The 22017-nt window shown below is 37.8% G+C and overlaps 2 protein-coding genes across 7 annotated transcripts in view; both read left to right on the top strand.

The window, feature by feature from the left end:
- Positions 1 to 202: 202 nt before the first annotated feature.
- LOC121525708 (post-GPI attachment to proteins factor 2-like) lies at positions 203 to 4100 on the top strand. Its single transcript, XM_041811828.1, has 6 exons — positions 203 to 430; positions 640 to 807; positions 2916 to 3165; positions 3263 to 3369; positions 3450 to 3558; positions 3645 to 4100. Exons 2-6 carry the CDS (start codon positions 640 to 642, stop codon positions 3773 to 3775), a joined length of 765 nt encoding a protein of 254 aa, XP_041667762.1. The 5' UTR covers positions 203 to 430; the 3' UTR covers positions 3776 to 4100.
- A 2267-nt stretch (positions 4101 to 6367) lies between these two features.
- The window catches only part of stim1a (stromal interaction molecule 1a), a 38687-nt gene continuing 23037 nt past the window's right edge, over positions 6368 to 22017 (top strand). For 2 of the 6 annotated variants that reach the window (XR_005992454.1, XM_041797355.1), the window contains exons 1-6: positions 6404 to 6572; positions 7314 to 7446; positions 12694 to 12827; positions 16552 to 16666; positions 19546 to 19657; positions 21139 to 21254. Coding sequence is in view for 5 of the 6 variants with exons in the window: in XM_041797355.1 (XP_041653289.1) it covers positions 7326 to 7446; positions 12694 to 12827; positions 16552 to 16666; positions 19546 to 19657; positions 21139 to 21254 (598 nt within the window). In the remaining variant the exon portion in view is untranslated. Of the gene's footprint in view, positions 6573 to 7313; positions 7447 to 12693; positions 12828 to 16551; positions 16667 to 19545; positions 19658 to 21138; positions 21255 to 22017 lie in introns of all 6 variants that reach the window. The other 4 variants (XM_041797375.1, XM_041797391.1, XM_041797367.1 and 1 more) reach the window with 3 other exon arrangements.

The following is a 22017-nucleotide window of genomic DNA, read 5'->3' as shown; positions in this document are numbered from 1 at the left end:
ACAGACAGCTCTTTTAACTGTAAAAAGAAAACAAACCCTCAGCGTTAAACCCTTTATTTAACCCTTGTTCATTATTTTGATCATATTTACATTTTTTTATTCATTATTTATCATTTACTTCATGGTATGAAGCTTCTTCGACTGACTGCACCGCCCAAACGGAGCATCCATCCCTCTCATCCGCTCTTTCTCTTCCGGGTGCTGATGTTTTCCTCGTAGGAGGATGTTCCACCCGCGAGCGTTTTATCATCTTTAAGGAGCATCCAAATGAAAATGTCACTGCCAGATTGATCCAGCTCCCATTTTTTAAAAGCATTGCTGCGTATTGTTTGTGTATGGTACATGCAGGTGGATCCAGCAGCCTGGTCTATGAATGGTGTTGTGATAGCTTAGTGGTTGCCAAGCCTGGTAGACTGTTAATCTGGTCAAGGTAGGTTTATTGAATTATTCAGATTTCAGATGTTTATTGAATGCATGTATATGTATAAAAATGCCCCCAAACATTTCAGTGAATGGCATTTTTACTATAATCTCTATTTGTATTCATATTCAGCCATCATAAATTGGCTAGAGAATGAATTTATTCTTCTGCATGTAGGCTATCACTTCCTGTGATTTTTTCTTTCTTTCTTTTTCTAGATGCTACAAGGCTCATCTGTCTTTGGCTATGAGAGGCCCCTGGTCATCAGGGTGTCATTCAGCTCTTGTGTTCTGGGTACGGTGTGCCTTCCACTACTGGGACTCATTACATGTGTCTTCATATCCTCCACCTTTCACTACGAGGACTCTACTGGTACTCACTGCCAGGTATTGTCTCTATTTCACAAACCAACAATGGTTTATCTGCAGTACTGCTGGGGGGTAGAATATGATGAAATGCTTTTACTTCAACTGAGTTTCCATTCTACTTGATAAATAATTCTCTTTTTGCATTAGTAGTTCGTCAGATAAATGTCGGCTATGCCCAGAGTCTCATGGTACAAGGGGCCTCAAGGCATAGGCAAAATTGTCCATCAAATGTGGAAAAAATACATTAGTTACTTAGTATTAAGACGTATCAATAAAGTAGAATCAAAATAGAATTTGCCCAATAAATTTTCCGGTAAGGACACCTTGATCTCCTACTGAGATTTAAGCCCCTTTTGAAATGTATAGTCAACAAAACAGAACATTTCTTCATGGCAAATTTAAATTTGCAATTCCAGTGAAGCAGTTAGATCTCATGTCTGTTATTTGGTGGCTCCATCTTGCAAAGCTTCAGGCTGAAATGCTTGTTCCTGGTCTGAGAATGAACAGACCAATCAGCATGATTTGGGAAGAAAGAGACAGTAGCTATGGGTGGTGATTAAAGGTGACATATTTTCCCCTTTTAAGACAGGTTTAAATTGGTCTTGGAGGTCCCCAAAACATGCCTGGGAAATTTATTTCTGAAAAAGCACTCCAGTATTGGATTTTTGCATGTCTAAAAAACCCCTCTGTTTCAGCCCTGCTCAGAGCAATCTGTTTCTGTGTCTGTGGCTTTAAATACTAGTGAGCTGTCTGACTCTGCCTCTGCCAGCTGAGACTGTTCATACGTGGACTTAAGAGAAAGGTTTTAAGTCCTCCCTACGACCTTCATGGTGGTCATGGCGGTAATAACTGATATTACGAACCTGACCTAGCTGAACAACTGTTTCATATATCTACTACATGGATATATTGCACATTGATCTGGGAAAACTCCCATAGAAAGTGTTTTGGAAGGGCAAGAGTTTACAAAAAATTTGAGCCAATCAGAGCAACAGGCCAAAATAAGGTTGAATGCATGTGCTTCTCTTGCGCTGACAGGTTATTGCTGTGGCAGATTGTTAATGACAGAGCTTTTCAGAGAACAAAACTGATGCCATGGCTAACATGTAAAAACATCTTTAATTCTTTTACCTTTTTAATTTTTATTTCATGCAGAAATTTGGTCATGTTCCGGTAAAACTGAAGCTATAATAGAGTTATATCTGAGCTAATAACCACCCTGCAGGCAGCCATTACAAACGTCTTCCAGTCCAACTAAACCCCGCTCATAGCTACCGCCTCTTTCTCCTCAAATGACCCTGATTGGTCCGAACAGTGCTCAGTTCAGCACAAATATTGTGGACTGAAGTTTTCAGGATGGATTTGCCTGAAGACAGAGATGAAGTCTGGCAAATCAATCTGCTTAGCAAGGTTATGATTTTACACCTGTAGTGCACATACAGGCACATAAAGGTTCTTACCTTTAAGATTAAAAGATAAGGTGATGAGTAAGTAACTGCTTGCTCAGCTTTAGGTACATCTGTAGTAATGTGTTTTTGTGACTTTGAACCTTAAATTAAATTTTTTGCTAGCTATGATTTTGATATATTATCTTATTTTTGCATTTCCTCAGGGGAAATAGATGGCATACTGTTCTTTTTTAGTCCTCCAAATTACTCCAGCTGCCCCTGCATTTAACTTTTTATTTTATTTTTTTCCCTACCCATTCTGTATCGCCAAAGTGTGGGAATTTTCACTGAATTTAAGTGCCTTTATGAGTAAGGAAAATGACTATTATTAAGGCTAAACAAGTTGAAAAAAAAACATTAGATTGGCTGAAAATTGCATTTCCACAAAGCTGTACCGATACTTTTAATTTAAAAAAAAACATATATTCTGGCGCTCTGGTGGTCGAGTGGTTAAGGCGCATGCCATATACGCAGGCAACCCGGGTTCAAATCAGGCCCGTGGCACCATTTCCTGCATGTCTCTCCCCGCTCTCCTCCCTGTTTCCGACTCTATCCACTGTCCTATCTAATAAAGGCCAAAAACAAAAAATATATATATTCTTATGTTTTGCCAGACTCTAATTTCAAATTTACTTACTCTTAAACTGCACTAAATCCTGAGTGTTATGTCTGTTCCAGGTTCCTAATTACCTGCCATCTATCAGTGCCTCCATCAGCCTGAGTCCTGAGTGCCACATATGGCGGTTCTGCATTGGGCTACACTCAGCACCAAGGTTCCTGCTGGCGTTTACGTACTTCAAATTTTACAAGGCACGATTTGCCTCAAAGTTTCCTGAGAGTCCGCTCACATGCCTGAGCCTGGCCTTTTCTATTTCTGAGAACCTCGGCCTCCTGCTGCTCACATATGTGTCGTCCAGTGAAACCTACTGTAAGTGACCAAAATGTTTACTCACTTTATATATGCAGTATTTCCTGTCCTTTACTGACCATATGTCTTCCTCTCTTTCCATATTTTTGTTCTTTAGTTGTACATAAGGAGGGTTTTGTCCTCTTCATTATCAGTTCCATTATCTACATGTTGATAACCTGCCGTTTATGGAAAGCGATAAAGAAGTATTCATTAAATCCTGAGGTAAGATATGATGCAAAGTGTTTGAAATAACCTGATAGACAAATGTCAATTTATGAATAAATCTATTCCTGTCTTAAAAGGATGCCAAGTCTCACCACTGGAAAGTACGCTTCTTATTTCTCAATGTATCTTGCTGTGCTTTTGCTGGATTCTTTTACTGGAAACACAACATGTACTGTGAATCAGGGAGTAAGTATCAAACAAGTCTGAGTAAAACATGTGCAGCTTGCACAGCCATAACAGTAACTCCCTCCTGCTGTTTCTTCTTCTGACAGGTTACACTTTTTTCGCTCTGTTTGAGTATCTGTTGGTCTTTTCCAACATGGCCTTCCATGTCACAGCAGTGTGGGACTTTAAGAGCCGGGAGGTGATGGTCATTTCATCTTCTGAAGACAAAGACTTCTGACTAGAAACTTCAGAGCAAGGTGCTAAAAGTACAACCACTGAACCCACTGATGACAACAGCCTTGAGCCTCCACATGAGGAGGACTGGGATGGTCTTTTCCACATATTCTCATGATGAAGACTCTTTTACAGGATGTACGTAGATGTCAGACAAGTTTGAGCAAAATATATGCACATGTGCTACTGTGAGGTCTCTTCAGTTAGTTGTTGGTGCACTTACTGCCTCAGTGTCTCATTCATAGATGCCTTTGCTGCGTAAAATGTGCAATTCTGACTTTTGTACAATACACATAAACATGTAGTGTTATTCTATGTGTACTAAAGTAAAGTGGTGGTTCTTTAAATATGCATGGTGTTTATTTTATTTCATCTTTTTATAAGCTTTCAGATGTGTATATGTGTCCATGGATGTCATGATGGGAGATAAAGTAGGACTAATGACCCAGGGCCTTTGTGAAAGAAAGGGCTCTTATAGCTTTCTTCAATGACCAAACAATTGTATTTTTTAATTGTATGTCAGGCGAGGGATCTATGATAATTTTCAGTGTTAAATGAGGTAAATAAAGAATTTAGGGTAATTATTTAAATTTTAAAGTTGAAAGGTTTATTGTTAGTTATTTGCTGATATCAATATCAACCGAACATAGCCTTAAGAAGGTTTATATCAGATATATCTTGTTTATTGCACTATACTTCTCTATATCGCTGAATGTGACATGTAAAAAACTTTGAAGGGATTAGGTATTAAAGTAAAGGTAAGATGTGACTGGTTTCAAAATATGCTTTATGGTTAAATCCAATGGATGGGGACTAATTTGAACTAGTGCTGTAAATGGATTAAAAGTGAACTGCAGGATTTGTGATCAATTAATCACATATAAGCAAGTAATTGGAAGGATTGCATCAAGGGTAAATTTAATAACAGTGGTTATAAAATGATCTGGAACTGGAACCTTTATTCAAGCCTTTGAAAAAGATGCACCTATATTGAACAGAAACGATTGGTAGATGCAAACAGACACAGAAGGAAGAGAGACTGAGGGCAGATTGCCCATAATCATACTCAGACCAGACTGTGTTAATCTTTGGGATGGATAAAATTATTTAAAAATAAAAGAAGAAGAAAGAGATTTTTTGCATGTTCTCATCAAATTTATAAAGTTACTCTGGATCGTTGTGGTGGGACAGCAAAGCGTGATTAATTGTCCTACTTTTTTTAATCACATTTTTCCCCTTCAGATTGCTTTTTAAAATAAATTAATTTTTTACATTACTATTTTAAACTATAAAATATTTAAAAACCAGAAGGAAATCCTTTTTTACATTTTTCTTAAAACCCACTTTATGTTTTAATATGTTTCAAATACCAGAAGGGTGCATGAACTGTTTAATTTTTTCCTTATAGATAAATACTAACTGCCCCGGTTTCAGTGTTTTTCTCCACATTTTTTTGTTTTTTGTCAATTTTAACTAGAAATACTTTTATGTAGGAAAAATGACAAGCCAGTGTTAAGGTTGGTTGCTTTTCAAAGTGGGGGTCACCAGGTGATGTGGGGGCATTGTAGAAACTCAGAGGAAACAGGTTGAAAAAAGGCTAAAGGTTGAAAGGTTGATTTAATTTTTTAGGCTTTATTATAGTTTCCCTAAAACATCTAGGCAGTATCTGGAAAAATGGATACTTTTAAAATATATGTAAACTTTTACAGAAATACGAGATAATTTCTCGGAAATTTGGGGGAATTTGTTTGGATATTTGGGGGAATTTGCTTGGAATTTGTCAAGTACTTTTAAGGAAATCTTGGGGATATGTTTGTATATTTTGGAGAGTTTAGTTGGTAGTTTGCGTTGAAATTTTCCATCATTTTCATGGAATTTTTAGGAAATTTGTGTGTGTGTGTTTTTAGCTTTGATTTAAAATTATGTGGGAACTGGCATTTAAATTTAAAGGAATTTTCTTGAACATTTTCAGGATTTTACACAGAATTTTTGGGAATATTTTTATTGGAATGTTTAGGCTTTATGAGATGTTTCACTGAAACGTTTGAAGAATTATTGAAAAAAAAGTGATGGTTTTTATGGGATAGTTTGAAATTTTGTTTGAGAATTTTCACAGCGGTTTGCAGAATTTGCTTTTAAATTTATGTCAGTTTGAGTAGATTTTGGAAAGGAAAAATTTCCCAGAATTGCATAACTTTTGATGGAGACTTTGTTCATGCCCGGCCCTAACACGTCTTGTGGTCCATCAATGATCATCAATATTGCAAAATGACTAAACCATACCCCTCTCAGTGACTGACACCATTTCTGACTGACTGAAGACCCCAACAACCGACCAACACAAAAAGCTCAAAGAGATATCTAGTGCCGTATTTCCTGCAGAAACACGAGCTTAACTAATTCCTGTTCAAAGACAAGGCTAAGCTTTAAAACTAACTAAACTCCAGTTAGTGTGAGAAACTAAAATGCCTCATAAACAAAAGGTTAAAATTTGAAGTGTAGTTCTTCTTTTCATGATATGCCACTAGATGGCACACTACAGCAATTAATTCACGCGCTCCAGGCGATAGGGGGCGACACTTCTTAGAGAAAACCACGAACAGTGAAATGTAGAGGAAGAGGAGCTCGCTGTCTGTCCACATTCTGCGGCTTTTTCAGTTCGTCTCGGTCGGGGGGGAAAGACCGAGACCTTTTTTTACAGAAGGTGGAGTTCGCTGTGCTTCGACTCCGGTGAGCTGGCGTCTGCTGCAATGTTTACGCAGAGCTGAAACTACATATCTGCCGTCTGTGATACATGAAGGGTAACTTTAGTTTCATTGTTATTCAGTGTTACATTGTTACAGTAGTAACGCTAACACTCAGCCTAGCTAAAACTACAGGTAACCGTTATTAACGTCTCTTGTGAGACTCGCCGCTCTGTGGTTAGCTAGTAAACGTCAACGGCCGCTAACTTCTCTTCAAGTGTCCACCATGTCGTAAACTGGCAGCGACATAAGCTGTTAAAATACGGAAGCGTATGTGTTAAGCGCTGTTATGTTACCACCCTCTTTGTTGAATATTTCACTTCATTTCCTAGTTAGCCTACGTGTTAAGCTAGCTAGTCGGTGCTTGTCAGACTTCCAGCCAACAGACGCAGACAGAGCACGCTGCTTTTACTTTTCCTAATCTCATTATTTCTCTCCGCTGACATGTATTTACAAAAATGCCACATAGAAACCCGAGGCATAGCTGAACTGATACTATAAGGAATCTTTAGTCAAACCAAGGCATCTACAAGCTAGCAACATTGTACTTCCATTCATTAAGGAAGACGACCCATTAAGAGGTGATGGCATGTGTCTGCGGTTGACTTCTATGTAACTAACCGTATTTATTCTTGTGTCTAAAGCCGATTAATGCAACTTCCTTTCCTGTAACAGACCAAGAAGCCACATTGTTTCACTTGCTATCTTTTCTTCGTTGATACATTCAGGCATAAAAGCTGTAAATTCATCACATAAAATTACAAGAATCAACAATGAAGTCTTTTGTCTTATCACCAGTAAACACCAGCCATGGAGTTCAACAAATTGGTGACCTTGTGGATATTTTGCTTGTGTCTCGTTGGGGAAAGTTGGACTGACAAACCAAGTTCACCCACACCAGAGAGCCAAGCTATTGAAAATGGGGCGTCAGGTGAGTAAGCAACCATGACATAAATACGTCATTTTTACTAGAGATGTGTTGTTTAAAGTAGGTATCAGTTGATATCTGCCCTTTTGGCAAACATTGTCCCATTGGCAGGAACTGATGTCAGTAGCAGGTGTTTATCTGTTTTGTTTGGTCAGTTTTATACCAGTGTCTAGTATCTAAGTGTTGAATGAAGGAGGATGTTTTTGACTAGGCAGAGGTGGTCACCTGTTGGACAAACCCTTACACCGTTTCACTGCCAATTGTGAGAGAAATTGTTGACATTGTAGGAGTTTTGAAATTAAAATAAGTCAAGGGAAAACATTACAGTCTTCAGCTGACAAAATTGTTGAAAAACAGCCCTTATTTAAATAATCGGAGCATGTCTGATTTTTATCCACCTGTGGAACCAAGCTGACACAGTATATTTTTCTACTGGCAATATAGAGTATCCCTGTTCATGCTGCATCTTTTGTGATGGTGCAAGCTCTAGCCTATATGTAGCCATGCTGAGAATAGTCTGGATGACATTCTCCATTAAGCTCTGTCCTCAAACTCATCAGCCAGCTGAAGAGGAGTAATTATTTAAACGGCTAGTTGATCAAAAGAGAATGGGTGTTAAGTAATGTCTGGGTCAGTTACTTTAAATCAAGATTTTTCTAACATTTCATAGATTATCATCACTACTTTGTTTCAGAGTTGTTACCATGATCTCCAACATTTTAAGTCACTCTTACATTCTCAAGAAAAAACTTCAACGTCAAATGTCTCACTGCATTATTTAATACACAGTGCATAGTTTATATTATGCCATTATTAAATTAGTTTATTGCCCTTTCTGGCATGTATATGTGTCACATACAGAGATTAGAATAGCAAATCCATGGAAAGACATATCACCTAGACAGTAGGGGGGACCATCCCAACCAGCCTTATTGTGAACATTTATATATATATCTTTATTTTTGTTTCTGCTCTTTTGACAGTATTCTTAAGCATTACATTGTACAATTACACTTAAATGACATCACTCACCTTTTGAAATAGTTCCTTTATAATCTGCAATCAAAACAGGTGAGGTAGGGCATCACAACCATCATCCTTGAGTGCAGGAGTACAGGTATTAGCAGCAAGAATTATATAAAGCCTCATTCTTAACATGAGACATTACACCTCAGTCAGTGCATTTACAGAAGAAATATGCAAGTGGATATCTTTTGTATGCATATTTGGTGCTTGTATACAAACTTAAAAATACAGAAGAAAAAACAATCTGCTCTGCAGATATACCTGTGTAGGAAATAGTGATATACAAGAAGATATATTGTGATTCTAAAAGCATTGTCGTTTTTGTCCAATGTAGAAAGAACATAACATGTTAACCTGATTGTACTCAGATGGAATTAACTTCTTATGTAGCAAAAACAGTGGGGTTTTTTAAAAACTCATGGAAAAAGCAACATCATAGCACTACTTTTGTGCAGCATGAGCAAAGGAATTAGCATCAGTATTTAAATAAGCATGTCTGTATACATGTTATGTCACAATAGACAATAAAATACAGTGTGTCGAAATACATTAAGTTGCAATGCTAAAATGTTTTGACATTGTCTTACACCTCTCAGCCCCTTTTTCTTGTTTTACAATGCATGTGCCCTCAGATTCTCAACCATGCAACCATAATGATGGGGCTTATGTGTTAGAGGTTGTGTGTGCGTCTCATAACAGCATACTCATGCGGTACCTTATTGCATGGTAATAAATAGCCTGTGTTTTACTTTTAAATATGGGATTTCATTTCAAGTTAAATATGTCAATTGATTCAAAAAAGCTGATTTTGTGAAGATGTAAAAACTTTATGAGATGAGGTTCTAAATCACTGGGAAATCTGTTTAAATCCATGAAGAGATTTCACATCAGTGAAATTGGCTGCATCTACAAAGTGTATCTTGATAGACTACAAAATGCAGTGTAGACCATGAACCTTAATTTCTGCTTATTCTTACCAGGGATAAGTGTGAGCATGTTAAGATTTTGTTTGACTCAGATTTTATTTCACTAAGGCCATTAGTGCAAGAAAAGCAAAAAATGGGCAAACACCCAATACTACCAACTTGTTTGTGAACATTAGTTAAAAAAAGATGCTGAAGTGTCTGGTTGAATGAGAACTGCTGAGACAAGTTCCTCATCCACCTTTTTGCATCCAAAGCACATTTTCCTAAAATGTGTCACATGCCCCAAGAGGCCAGAGTGTGGGAAAATATTCCTGACAGTGACTTTCAAAGCTTGAGAGGTATTCTGAATGCTGATAGGACATAGTAAGTGCTACAGTAATAAAGTGACAAAGTTATCGAGTGTGTGCTTCGTCCACATGCAGGCAATACAGAATGACTTGCGTAACATGAGCTCTTAAAAAAAGGCAGGCAGGCTGACTGGTATGTAAATATCTTATCTAGTGTCTCCGGAGGTTTGCAAGCCAAATGAGAGAGAGGTCCAGTTTTGGGTGGATGAGAGTGTTCCAGGTGGTAGACTTTCACTAGGGTAACCATCATTCTTTGTTTTACACAGTGATTGAGACTGAGTGAGAATAAGCACATGCTAGGTATGTGGCTTTGCAGGTTCTCTCCAGCTGAGTGCTTGCATAGTACGGTTCAAAAATTAACTTTGTACCACCCGGAAGTTCATGCTTTGTCACCAGTCTTCCTACTTCTGGTGTAGTGGTTTCAGGTAAAGAAACATAAGGCTCATTGTCCTCCTACAGAACCATTTACAGACACTCATGGAAACAGTTGTAGTGATTAGTTTGTTTCACCCTGTGTTTTTTTTTTTTTTTTTACCTCTAGCTGGTAAGCAAACCTGTCAGGACATGTGGTTCTAGGAATGAAAAAATGTGGATTGGTATGATGCATTGATCAGTGGGAGGGGAAATTATGCTGTAAATGTCAGTGCAAGACAAACCGAATCCCAGCAGTTGATTTAGCAGTTGTGCGCGGGTGACAATAATTAACAATAAAACATTAACAATAGTGATGAATCTAAGCTCAGCCATTTATGAAAGAAGTTACATTTTATGTGGAGGATCATTCAGGCATCCAAAACAGAGAGTATAATTTACAATGAACATGAGTACAACAGAAACAAGCATTTTATTCTGCAAAACTTAGTGGCTGTCACTAGGAATGATCTGTTAAAGTTTTATGTAGGTGGCTCTTATTGTTTGTAAAAACCAAACAAAGGAAGTGTGAGCCGTTTTTCAAGTTGGCAAGTGAGCCATAACCCTTTCCCACCTCTTCCTGTTTTGTGGTTGTAATGCAATAACTAATACAGGACAGCATACTGTGCTTGAATGAAGCCTCTTATATGGCTTAATTAAACATCACTGAAATTTGAAATTTCAAACTCACACGTATCAAGGCTAACAGCAGCATCACAGAGAACTCTCTGGTTACATAAGAGAGAATTCAAAGGAAGTGAATGAAATACACTAAAGAAGAATTCAAGGACTATGCCTGTATGTCCTTAACACAACCATGCTGCTTTGAATGAAAATTCCCATTTAAGCTTGCTGTTGTCACAGGTATTCTGCCATGCCCTTTCTCACAACTAAAGTGTCTGCAGTACATGCATAACATCCTCTCTGTGGGAGTGTCTATGTTATCTGTGATCTGTGGCAGAGGATCTCTAATCCCTCAGGAAGGAGAGGGAACACAGGGGGCAGACAGCTAACTTGTACTAAATTGCATTACATTCAACATCCGACCTGAATGTATGATGTATCTGCCATTAATCATGGAGCCCTACAAACTGAAATCCTTACATGTCAAATAGCTAAACACAAATAGAGGTAAGCATTATTATTAGCCCTAATATCTAAAAGTAAAATTGGTGATGGGTTTCTTAAAAGGTGAAACCAAGTATTTATTTAGGCAGTTTACCTTGTGCTTTGACCTGCTTTTGATGTCACTGTATGTCTAACATTTATGGTATCTGGCTTCTTGGTAACATCCCCACATTGACTCAAAGGTTTTACATAAACAAGTCTGTCTTAAGCCAAGGCATTCTTCTGTTTGGTAGTCTAAGCATTACAGAGAGGTTGAATGAGAGCAGTCCAACTGGGACTTTGCATTCTGACTTTTCTGCAAAGTGCATAAAAGGGCAGAGGCCAAGAACATTGTGTGTTAGGAAATATACTAAAGCATTTAGATTGAGAATGCTTGAGTGACATAATCACCTTCCTGGAGTTCAGCTAAAATTGCAGGTTTGAATTCCATTAAAAAAATACTTATTTCCAATTACTAAAATCCTCAGTGTCATGGCAGAGCAACTAAAGGACTGGAAGAAAACTTTCAAAAGAATATTTAAAATATAATTTCACATTGTGGCAACACAGCTGTTGCTTGTCATGACTAATGGAGTAAGGCAGGGGAATGATTGCCAGATTGATATGTAAAGATGTCTGGAATGGAAAACTTAATGGGCAATGATATTGCTGTTTGGGGTTGCATCACTGTAAGCAGACCAAAACATTAATGCATAGCAGGCTGTAAACTAAGCTGGTCTCAAAATGACCAGGAATTAATGATACTTAGTATATCAGCATAGACATTTCGCTCAACACTGAAATACAGTTTTTTGTCTCTTTGCTGTGTTTTCCCCCATTTTATTTGAAATCACACAGAATGATTTGTGGTGAATGATGAAACCTGTCACAATGTTTCTTTTTCCAGTATTGTTCAGTCCTATTCCCATTCAAAAAAACTACACATATGTTTATGTGCAGGTGTATATGAATTGATTAAATGCATTTTAAAATAGGGCATTCAGGGAAAATACATAAATTCCACTATCCTGCATTTCATCAAACCTCCAAGAGAAGGTGATTTGTTTCATTTTATCCAAGGTTTGTTGTTAAAAAGCAAGTACTATTCTAAAATAAAGTAGTAATTGTTAGATTATCCAGTAGTGGTTGAGAATTAAGCAAACTAATCTGAAACATAAGCGGTCTATAAATGCATTTATTTGGCTGTGAATGTTGTACTTGCTCTGTACTTAGCAAAACTACCTACTCTTTTTCTTTATCCATAAGTTACCACATTTGATATCCTCTCTGTACACAATATACGTCAGTTCCCATTTTATTCAGTTGTAGTAATGTGGTATTACTGTGAATATAACTTGTTGAATCTGTGATGACCCACATGTGTTGAAGCATCCCTTTATTACTGTCTTAATATGATTCTTTCTCTTCACCAGATGTTTTTTGTCGCATCGATGAGCCACTATGCAAAGACGAGAATGCCATCCTCAGCTTCGAGGCTATACGTAGTATCCACAAGCAGATGGATGATGATGCAAACGGCAACGTAGACGTGGTAGAGACGGACGGTGTAAGTACCAGTCTAAATACTTCATCATGCTGAAACACACCAAAACATTGGATGTGTTGTTTTTACTGGCTGTATAGTCACTGTAGTGGTCTTGATTCGTTCTAAAGAGGTTTACAGGTATCATTATCTTAATCCTCTATCATCTGTCGTGTCAAAGGATTTGCTGTTTAGACAGTCAGATAATCATAGCCTTATAATGATCTTAGCTTAGTCTAACTAGAGGATTTGTCCTCGCTATGCTTCAGAGCCCTTTAGAGTGAAGATTTTGACTAATAATTAACCTAGTTCACATGAAGTCTGGTTGTCAGTGGGATAAATGTTGCAGGCATGGAAGTGGTGCCATTCATAAAAATGCAGTAAAGGATTAATCAAGCTAATTGGTTTTCTTTCATTTGAGATTTGTTAATAACTGTCTGAAGCTGTTTTTTTTTCAATACAGTGAAATATGATTAAAGCACGTTACAAGCAATTCCAGCTTATCTCCTTCCACAGCACTATAATGCTCACCCGAAGTCAAGTTTGTTGCTTCTCAGACATTAGCTATGCTTTTAAGATGCCACATATGGCCCATTTAGCTTACATCTTGAGCTCTAGTCTAAACTACACATAGAAGCCATGAGGAGGCCTCTTCTGGAGCCACATGTCAGTTTGATTCAGACTATGGCATGTGTTATAGTCCTGACCAAATCAGGCAGCCTCATCATTGTTGCTACTCTGCCCTTTAGAAGCAGCACTTTCATGTACATACCCTCAACGCTGAGAATCAAGTGCAGTACAGTGAGCACTTACATCTGGGGTGGCTCTGAGCCTTGAAATGGAAAGCTCAAAACAATTTAGAGTTCTTCAACACAGTAGCCCTGCTTCCTGTTATCACGCAGTGGTTAAATAACAAGAATAATTGATTTCTTTATGACCCAGATCAAAGTCTGCATCTGGCTTTTAAGATGAAGCATCAGGCCTTGGCTACATTATGAAGGTCTTCCTTATATTCCCATATATATATTTACAGGAGAGTGATTTTTCACCTGGAGCGCAGACTGTCTCTTCTCCCTGTAGTGAAATCCTCCCACACCAATCTATCAAGAAAGAAAGGCTTCATGACTTCTTACTGTCTTCCACTGGTGTTGTATGAGTTGGCTTTTGTGGGAGTAAAAACATGTGTAGGTTTTTTTTTTCTTTTTAAACCTGTTGTCTAAGTAGCCTACATGATGGTGGGCAAACAGGAGAGTGGTTACTTTGACCATTAGTTGACCAGTACCACTCAAACGGAGGCAAAGAGTCGCAGTTTAACCAAAGTTACCAAAATATAAATCACACAGAGATGTAGGCCCCTATGTATTTAAGCTGTTAGCCCATTTTATTTGTTTGGATTTCACTGCAAAAATGACATATTATGTTGTTTTGAGATTTTTTTTTAAACTTAAGCCTAAGCATGCTGATCATATTTCTTTCTTAAGCATTGCTGTGTATTTAAATTTTAAGGAAAGCCAAGGATATTGTCAGAACTTAATAAAATTATGGGGTGCTATGACTCTGTTTAGTTTGATCCTGTTTGTGTTTGATTTGTTTTGGAAGTCCACCTTTTGACACAGCATAGTAAGGTTGTTTAAAATCTCAATACTCTGATGCTTTTCAATACCAGTGTCTTAGTGACACAGTTACTTTGTTCTCTGTTATAAAATGAATAGTAACAAATGAGATTAGAGCCTTAAATAACCCATATCTTTAGTTGTTTTTAAATAACCTGCAGCAAGCAAAGAGAGTTGTTTCAATCAGATAGTACAGACCTTAACAGGGTCAGATACACAAAAAAATGTTCAGCTAGGGGTGGAAAATATAATTATAGAATATTTTCTGGGTTTGTGCTCTATTATTCACAGGTCAGGACTAATTCGGGTATTAAATGGAGTAAATTGCAGGCAATCGGTTGGCTCTGGGTACTGAGCTCTCTAGTGCAGGTGCTGGCGGACGCTGGTTTGCAAAATTGGGCTTTTGCAGAACTCTGTATGTTGTAAATGTATTGGTGCAGTTTAGACAGTGCTAGTTGCAATTTTTTGTACCATAAAAGGTGCAACATAAATAGCCCTGGTATATTAGCAGCAGTCTAGTTTTCGTAATTCCCTAATGGGAGGATTTACATTGTGTTCAGCAAAGTCCACAAAGTGCTGTTTCTGTGCAGTTCTGTTGCTGTTATAGCACACACTGTTTTTCACTTTGTGGATTGTGCACATCTGCTAGCTACAGTACAGCAGTTGAGTTCTCAGCTTCTAGTGATTGTTGTGAGACATACTTACAACCCGGGAGTCGCTCTGCCCTCATCCTCCTGTCACTTGTTTCTCTTACTGAGGAGTGTTACCAGTTAAACCAGTACTCAACAATAATGATACCACTAATGTTAGGGTTCCCATTTTCTTTAATTGCATGATTATGACCTAATGACACCCAAATAGTATCACTGGCCTTTGAAATAACAGTTGGTATTCTGTAATTATAGCAGACGAGCTTCATTTACGAAGAATTATTGTTGATGAGATGGTGTATTGCAACCAGCATCCTTGAGAGCAGGAGTATAGTATGATATAGGCAACAAGCAGCAGCAGAAAATTAAATTAAAACTATGTACTAGACCGGGGGTTGGGAACCCGCTGCTCCGGAGCCGCATGCAGCTCTTTTGCCCCTCCCAAGTGGCTCTCTGCAGCTGTACCAAATTTAAAGGAAACTTCTTTTTTTTTAACATTAGAAGAATATTTTTTGTAATGCTACATTGAGATAATTTTGTATATTTATCCAAAAAAATGTAGCTCTTTCATTCATTTCTAACTTCATTTTTACAAACAGGCCTATTTTATCAACTTAAATATGCGTCATATCGTGCCTCTATGGCGAAGTGCATACGGCCGATTTCCTGTCTTGGGAACAAAGGTCTTGTCACAAATGACATTTGTAGCAGGAGTTTTGTGCTCATCTATTTTGTGACTCTTCAAAGATTTTCTGGAAGAGGGTACAGGCAAAAATGGCTCTTTCAACCAAAAAGGTTCCTGACCCCTGTACTAGACAATAGTATGACACCTTATAGATCTGGTACTATCCTTCTGCATAGATAATCTTCTTTTCAAAGATGCATGTAAGTTTGAGTGTCACAATGCAGATCTGTTTCGTTCTCTTACCCCTGTTGTCTTTTTTTATTGCCACAGTAGAGGTTTTGTTCTGCTCAAGACCATTTAATAGTTTTTGAAAATAATCACAGCACGCTTTGTTGAGATGTTTACTGTGTAGCTTTTCATGCTTCCTGACTTTTTGTGAAGAAAATACTCAAATTAGCCTAAGGGAATGCATTTTCATTCTTTAAAGATTCGTGAAGACAGAAGGAGGAAAACAGGTCACAGTGCTGACAAAAAAACCCTTAAAATTAAATTTTGTCAGGGTTTAGAAAAAGGTTCTTCTCCATTCCCACGTTTAAACAGTAAAGCCCCACTGGGATTCACTTTCTGCATTGTTTAGATTGTCTGCTTTTATAAAGCTGTAAAAATAATTACTGATTGAAGTTAGCAACCAGAATGAGACACGCAATGTATCAATGGAAAGACTGTTCCATGCTGAGTCTGTAAAGAAGCTGCAAATGTGGTTTTCTAACCAAAAATGTGAGATAAGAGGCCTGCTTTTGTGAGGTAACCTTTAGAGTGATTTTTTTGTAACCATACCAAATGTCCTTGTCATCCTACAGTTCCTGCGAGAAGATTTAAACTACCATGACCCCAAAGCCAAGCATAACAGCTTCCACGGGGATGACCAGTTTATCAGTGTGGAGGACTTGTGGAACGCATGGAAGGGCTCTGAAGGTACAGCTCTGAGACAACTTTGTTTCCCCTGAAGGCCTGCAGCGACTGAACAAACAGACCTTTCTTTTAGTTTTCTGTGTTTTTTTTGACTGAGTGTTAGATTGTGATACTGTTTTGCATGGCATGTTTCACAGTGATACACTTTGCCAGTTTGATATTTGACTGATACTTAACGTTTTATTTGTGATTTTGATTATCAGACTGGACTTTAGTGTTTCAATGGCCAAGTTATTTACTACATTTCCCTGTGACCAAGTCAGTTGCACAAATTACCCCTCCTTGAACCTGTTACTCAACCACCAAAGTGGTTTTATCAGCGGGCATGTGGCAGAGTGCTGTGCTTTCCTGCTTCACACAGTGGTAGACAAGATATCATTGAATCCGTCATCACAAATTCACCCAACATGTTCTCACCTCCTTCTGACTATCTGTTCAGCTATGCTATTGTGTACTCCCTGAGAGCACTTTTAATGTGTATCTGGCACTCGTTTCTTCTAACACCATTTCCCCCAGCTGCCCCTCTTCATTTTTTTTGGTTTGCCCTGAAAACTGACTAACCCTGCATTGCAGTTTCTTGACAAGGCTCTGGAGGTTTGGAGCCAGAAAACTGGTGTTTTTTTTTTTTTCTTCCAAGAGAGCAACATATTAACACAGTGAGCATACACTGTCTGCAAGGAGCTTGGGAGCATATTTTCAATACCCTGTTATTACAGTGGGCAAGGCACGGCAAGGTAGCTATTTATAGAGCACCATTTATACATAAAGGCACCAATTGCAAAATGTTGTACCAAGTTGGAATTAGAATTTTTTTTAACATAAGGACTGTTAAAAGACATTGAATATAAGATAACTAAATATGAAATTTAAAAAAAACTATCAGACAAAAAGAAAAGAACAACAAAGGCACCAACCAAACTTAAACATTCAAGTACAAACTGAATTAAAATATGATTAGGTTGGGCATTTACTGATTGCCCTCCTCACGCACACAGAATCACCATCTGATCTTACCTTCATTGAAATGGATTTTGCATAAGAGTCACCCCAGAATTTCTTCTTGAGGATTTAAGCTTACAGTTTGCTCTGCCTGTGCAGGGACAACCCTGCAGATTTCCTGATTTGTAAAGCTTTGACACAGTGCCATTAAACAGGGGTTGGAATAGCAACAGACTTTTCTCCTCTCTGTTGTAACTTTTTAAATTAACAGTATTGATGAGGTTAGTGCTACCTGTTATCTTTATTTAATGGGATTTACATTGTTTTTTTGTTGTTGTTGTTTTTTTTTTTTTTCAACATAATACAATGTAAACTTTGTTCGAACATTTTGAAGACACTGAAACTCATGGAGTAGAAATCACTCATACAAGTGAACACTACTTTGGATTAGGGCTTGGCAACTAATCTAAAAATCAAGTTCAAATATGATTTTCGGTTTCCAGTCGTCATGAAAACAATATAAAATTGTGCCACTTGCCATGTTGGATCATTGTGTCTCTAAGTTTTGTCTTGTGTGGCAAACGTTTTATTGATGGTTACTAAATTTGGACACAAGAGCACATCACTGCCAAATTGAAAAAACATTGTTAATTAATATTGATAATTTTTTTAGATTCATACTTTTTCACAAATTCATTTTCATTTATCACTTACTTTTCAGAGGGTTTAGAATGGTAAAGTGTGTGAGAAGGGAGCAGCATTCACTGTTCTGGATCATCAGTCACCCATTCAAATGACTTGGATGGATTCCAAAAAACACAAAAAAAATCAAACCTATTCCCAAAAAAAAGATAATGATGGATGAACCTTTCGGTGTCAGTTTGTAAACACAATTGGAGAAACATGCAGTCATTTTTCTTTTTTAACATCCACAATTTTGGACCAAAAGAAAGGACTCTGTGCAAAGGCCTTAATTGTGTGTAGTTATCAGAAGAAATAATCAGTATTTAATTTATTCATAAATGAGCAGCCCTACCTGAGACTCAGGTAATTCTCACACTTGGCCATAGACATCTGTATTCACTTGCTAACTTCCCTCAGGATGATCCAGATGGCTTGTACTGCAGACATCTCCGTTTTTTTCTCTCCAGCTTTTTGCTTTCTGTCTGTTATTCAGCACATAAAAAACTGCACATTGGCCTCTCGGTTTTTTACTTTAATAGATAATTTCCTGCAAGGTTGTTTTTAAAAGTACATGTTGGCATTCTTGTTAACAGTTGTTTGGAGCTAATCTGTTGGCGCTTTTCCACTACACAGTTCCAGCCCTACTCGACTTGACTCGGCTCTACTCTGCTTGACTCTACTCGGTTTGGGTACCTTTTCCACCAACCCTAGTACCTACTCACGGTGGGCGGGGTCGTCATAACACAGCTGCGCGAAACTGCGTTCATGTCATTTTGTACGCGACACAAACACCAATGACCAATCAGTGGCCGGTAGTCGGTCGACGTCAACTTATAGTATCGGCTCAGCTTGCTTGGAACCAGAGTAGAGCAGAGCAGGTACTAAAAAATAGTATCTGGTACGAGGTACCACGCACGTGGAAACGCAACACAAACTGAGTCGAGTCAAGTTGAGTAGAGTAGGGCTAAGACGGGCTGGTGGAAAAGGGCCATATGTGTTTTAAAGGGTTAGGAGCCTTGCTTTCCTGAAAGTTAGTTCCTTTTTATTGTTCGAGGATTTGCTCCCTTATATAACCCCACATACTGTACCCCGGTGACGGTGACTCAGGCTCCTAGAGGCAAATACTTACTATACTTTCTGACCTCAGAGTTCTTGATAAAAATATACCACATTCCTTAAGCCTACTTAATGCTGATTTATGTAGGTGTAAGATAAATGAGAACTGATGAGTCCTGTCTTTTGTTGTTTCTTTCTTTCAGTGTATAACTGGACGGTGGATGAGGTGGTAGAGTGGCTGATCTCATATGTGGAACTCCCGCAGTATGTGGAGGCGTTTCCCAAGATGAATTTAAATGGCAGTGCCATGCCAAGGTAAGGGATATTACAACTTCTTTTAAATTTGTCATATGTATCTTAACATAAGTAAACTCATGACAACAGTGATGCATAATAAAGGGATGAATTAATTAATTAATCTACAAATGATTGAAATTCAAATTTAATAGTGTTAGCATTTAAAAATGACTTGTATTCCTAATTTTCACAGTTATAACATTCCATGTTTACATCAGAGAGACTTTTCCTCTTGTTTTATCCATGCCATTTATTTATTTTGCTTTAAAAAGGATTGTATCTGAAGATTTGTTAAGTGATTAAATATTAGTTTATAGGGGTGTAAAGGTACGTGTATTCGTACCGTACAGATTCGATACGGTCCTCTCGGTACAATACAGACGTGGACCGAACAAATACATGTGGAGCCAAGCTCAAATACAGATGGAAAACCAGAGAACAACTCACCGTCACACTGTCATTGCAACAACACAACCACAGCAAATGACAGCAACAGCCTTAATATTCCCAGTTAAAAGTGTCCTGTTGTCCTAAAATACGACAGTGGACAAAGACAACAACATTACCTCTGACATTATTCTGCAGCTGTGTCGCTTACAGCACATCATCCAGTGGACCAATCAAAGCATTTGAAATGGCTCAAACAAAAAAGTCACTGTAAAGAGGAGGAGCCAGCCAGTTATGAATTTCCTATTCTTTAACATAGTTTTTATTATAACAGCGGTGGTCTGGCTCTGTGAATCAAAGCAATTTTACCTTTAACAGTCAGCCTCGGAGGAGTGAGATTCTGTGAAAGTGAGACTCTGCAGCTGCGTCATAGGCAAAGTTACCCTCAGATTTCACACAGCTGTAACATCTGTATCCGCCAAGATGGGCTGTGAAAAGTTCTCCCAAACTTTGTAGTAGGTCCCATTGGTTAAAAAAGTAATGCAGTGCTGAAGTCCGTGTTGAAATCGGCAGGATAGACACTAATTATCATACTTAACAACCTAACTTGCGGTTGTGTGATAATGCATTCAAGTTGATTGGGAAATTTTGGTGTTTAAAGAATGGGTATAAATACGTCAATATATCAATGAAAATAACCTAGTATTTCAAACATGTATTTATTTAGTAATGTTTTCAATCAATGAAGAACTTTTGGAAGGAGGTCGCAGTGTTATTTAAAATTTAAATTTTATTTAAATTTTATTTATTCAGCCTATTTATTTTAATCCAATTTAATTAAAATTTTTAAATTAAAATTAGATTTTATTTATTCGCTTCCATCACCTTACTGAAAACGTACCGAACCGTGACTTCAAAACCGAGGTACGTACCGAACCAAAATTTTTCTATACCGTTTCACCCCTATTAGTTTGTAAAATAAGCATCAGTGTTTTAGATCCTGTTTGTTAGTTAGACATTTGTTAATGGGCTGTGTTACTCATAGCTTTCAGTAGATTTCACCCCTTTCTCTTCCATCTACCCAAAGTGATTGTGAGTCTGTTCTCCCTCAGGCTCGCCATAAAGAACACAACTCTGATGCACACTATTCTGAAGATTCTGGACAGAAGCCATGTGCAAAAGTTGCAGCTCAAAGCTTTGGATACTGTATTATTCGGAGCGCCTCTGAGTATGTGACTTTCTTCTCAACTTTTTTTAAATATCCTTTTGCAGCTCAGGTTCACGCTGTCATTCATAAAACATCAGTTGTCTGTTGCACTGTTCTTGAAACCCTGAAGGTATGTGAAGAACATTTTCATTCATACCTTTTTAAAGACATCATTTCTGGAAGAATTTCAACAGAATTCTGTAGAAATTATGCAGGTGTTGTAACAGGGCAATGATTTTTTCTCACTTCTTTTATATTAAGATACTGTTCTGTTTGCAAGAATTATCAAATCCAATTTTGAAATATTCTGGCTCTTTGACAGCTAAATGCTCCATAAAAACTTAAGCTGTTTCTGACAAAGGGAGTGCTCTCTCTGTAAATGCGTTTGTAGTTAATGGCTCACCCAAATCTTTCACCAAACCAGTTCCCAGTCACAAAACGGCAAATTAGAAGAACTTGAAAGGATTTCCAGATAAGTGAGTCATCATATCAGGCCCACTTATAAAAACAGACTTAGTTCTCATGAACTGAAGTTTTTTTTCTCTCTCTTATACTTTGTGGGAGGTTTTGAGTTCTTCTTAATAGCCCACCACCTTAACCAACATCCTGCTCTCATTTTTCATCAGCTTTTTCTAATGGTATGTTTAGTTTGGTTTTGTTTGTACACATTAGCCACTTACTCATCTACTTACTGACTCGTTTATTTACTCACTGTAGTCATCAAACACATTTATAAGGAGAACCTCTCCTTTTGAAATAGTTTCAAAGATCGAGTGGGGGGGGC

The sequence above is a fragment of the Cheilinus undulatus genome, linkage group 2 (genome assembly GCF_018320785.1).
Source record: "Cheilinus undulatus linkage group 2, ASM1832078v1, whole genome shotgun sequence".
Taxonomy (NCBI): Eukaryota; Metazoa; Chordata; class Actinopteri; order Labriformes; family Labridae; genus Cheilinus; species Cheilinus undulatus.
The sequence above is the reverse complement of the archived record's forward strand: the minus strand, read 5'-3'. Positions and strand labels throughout refer to the sequence as shown.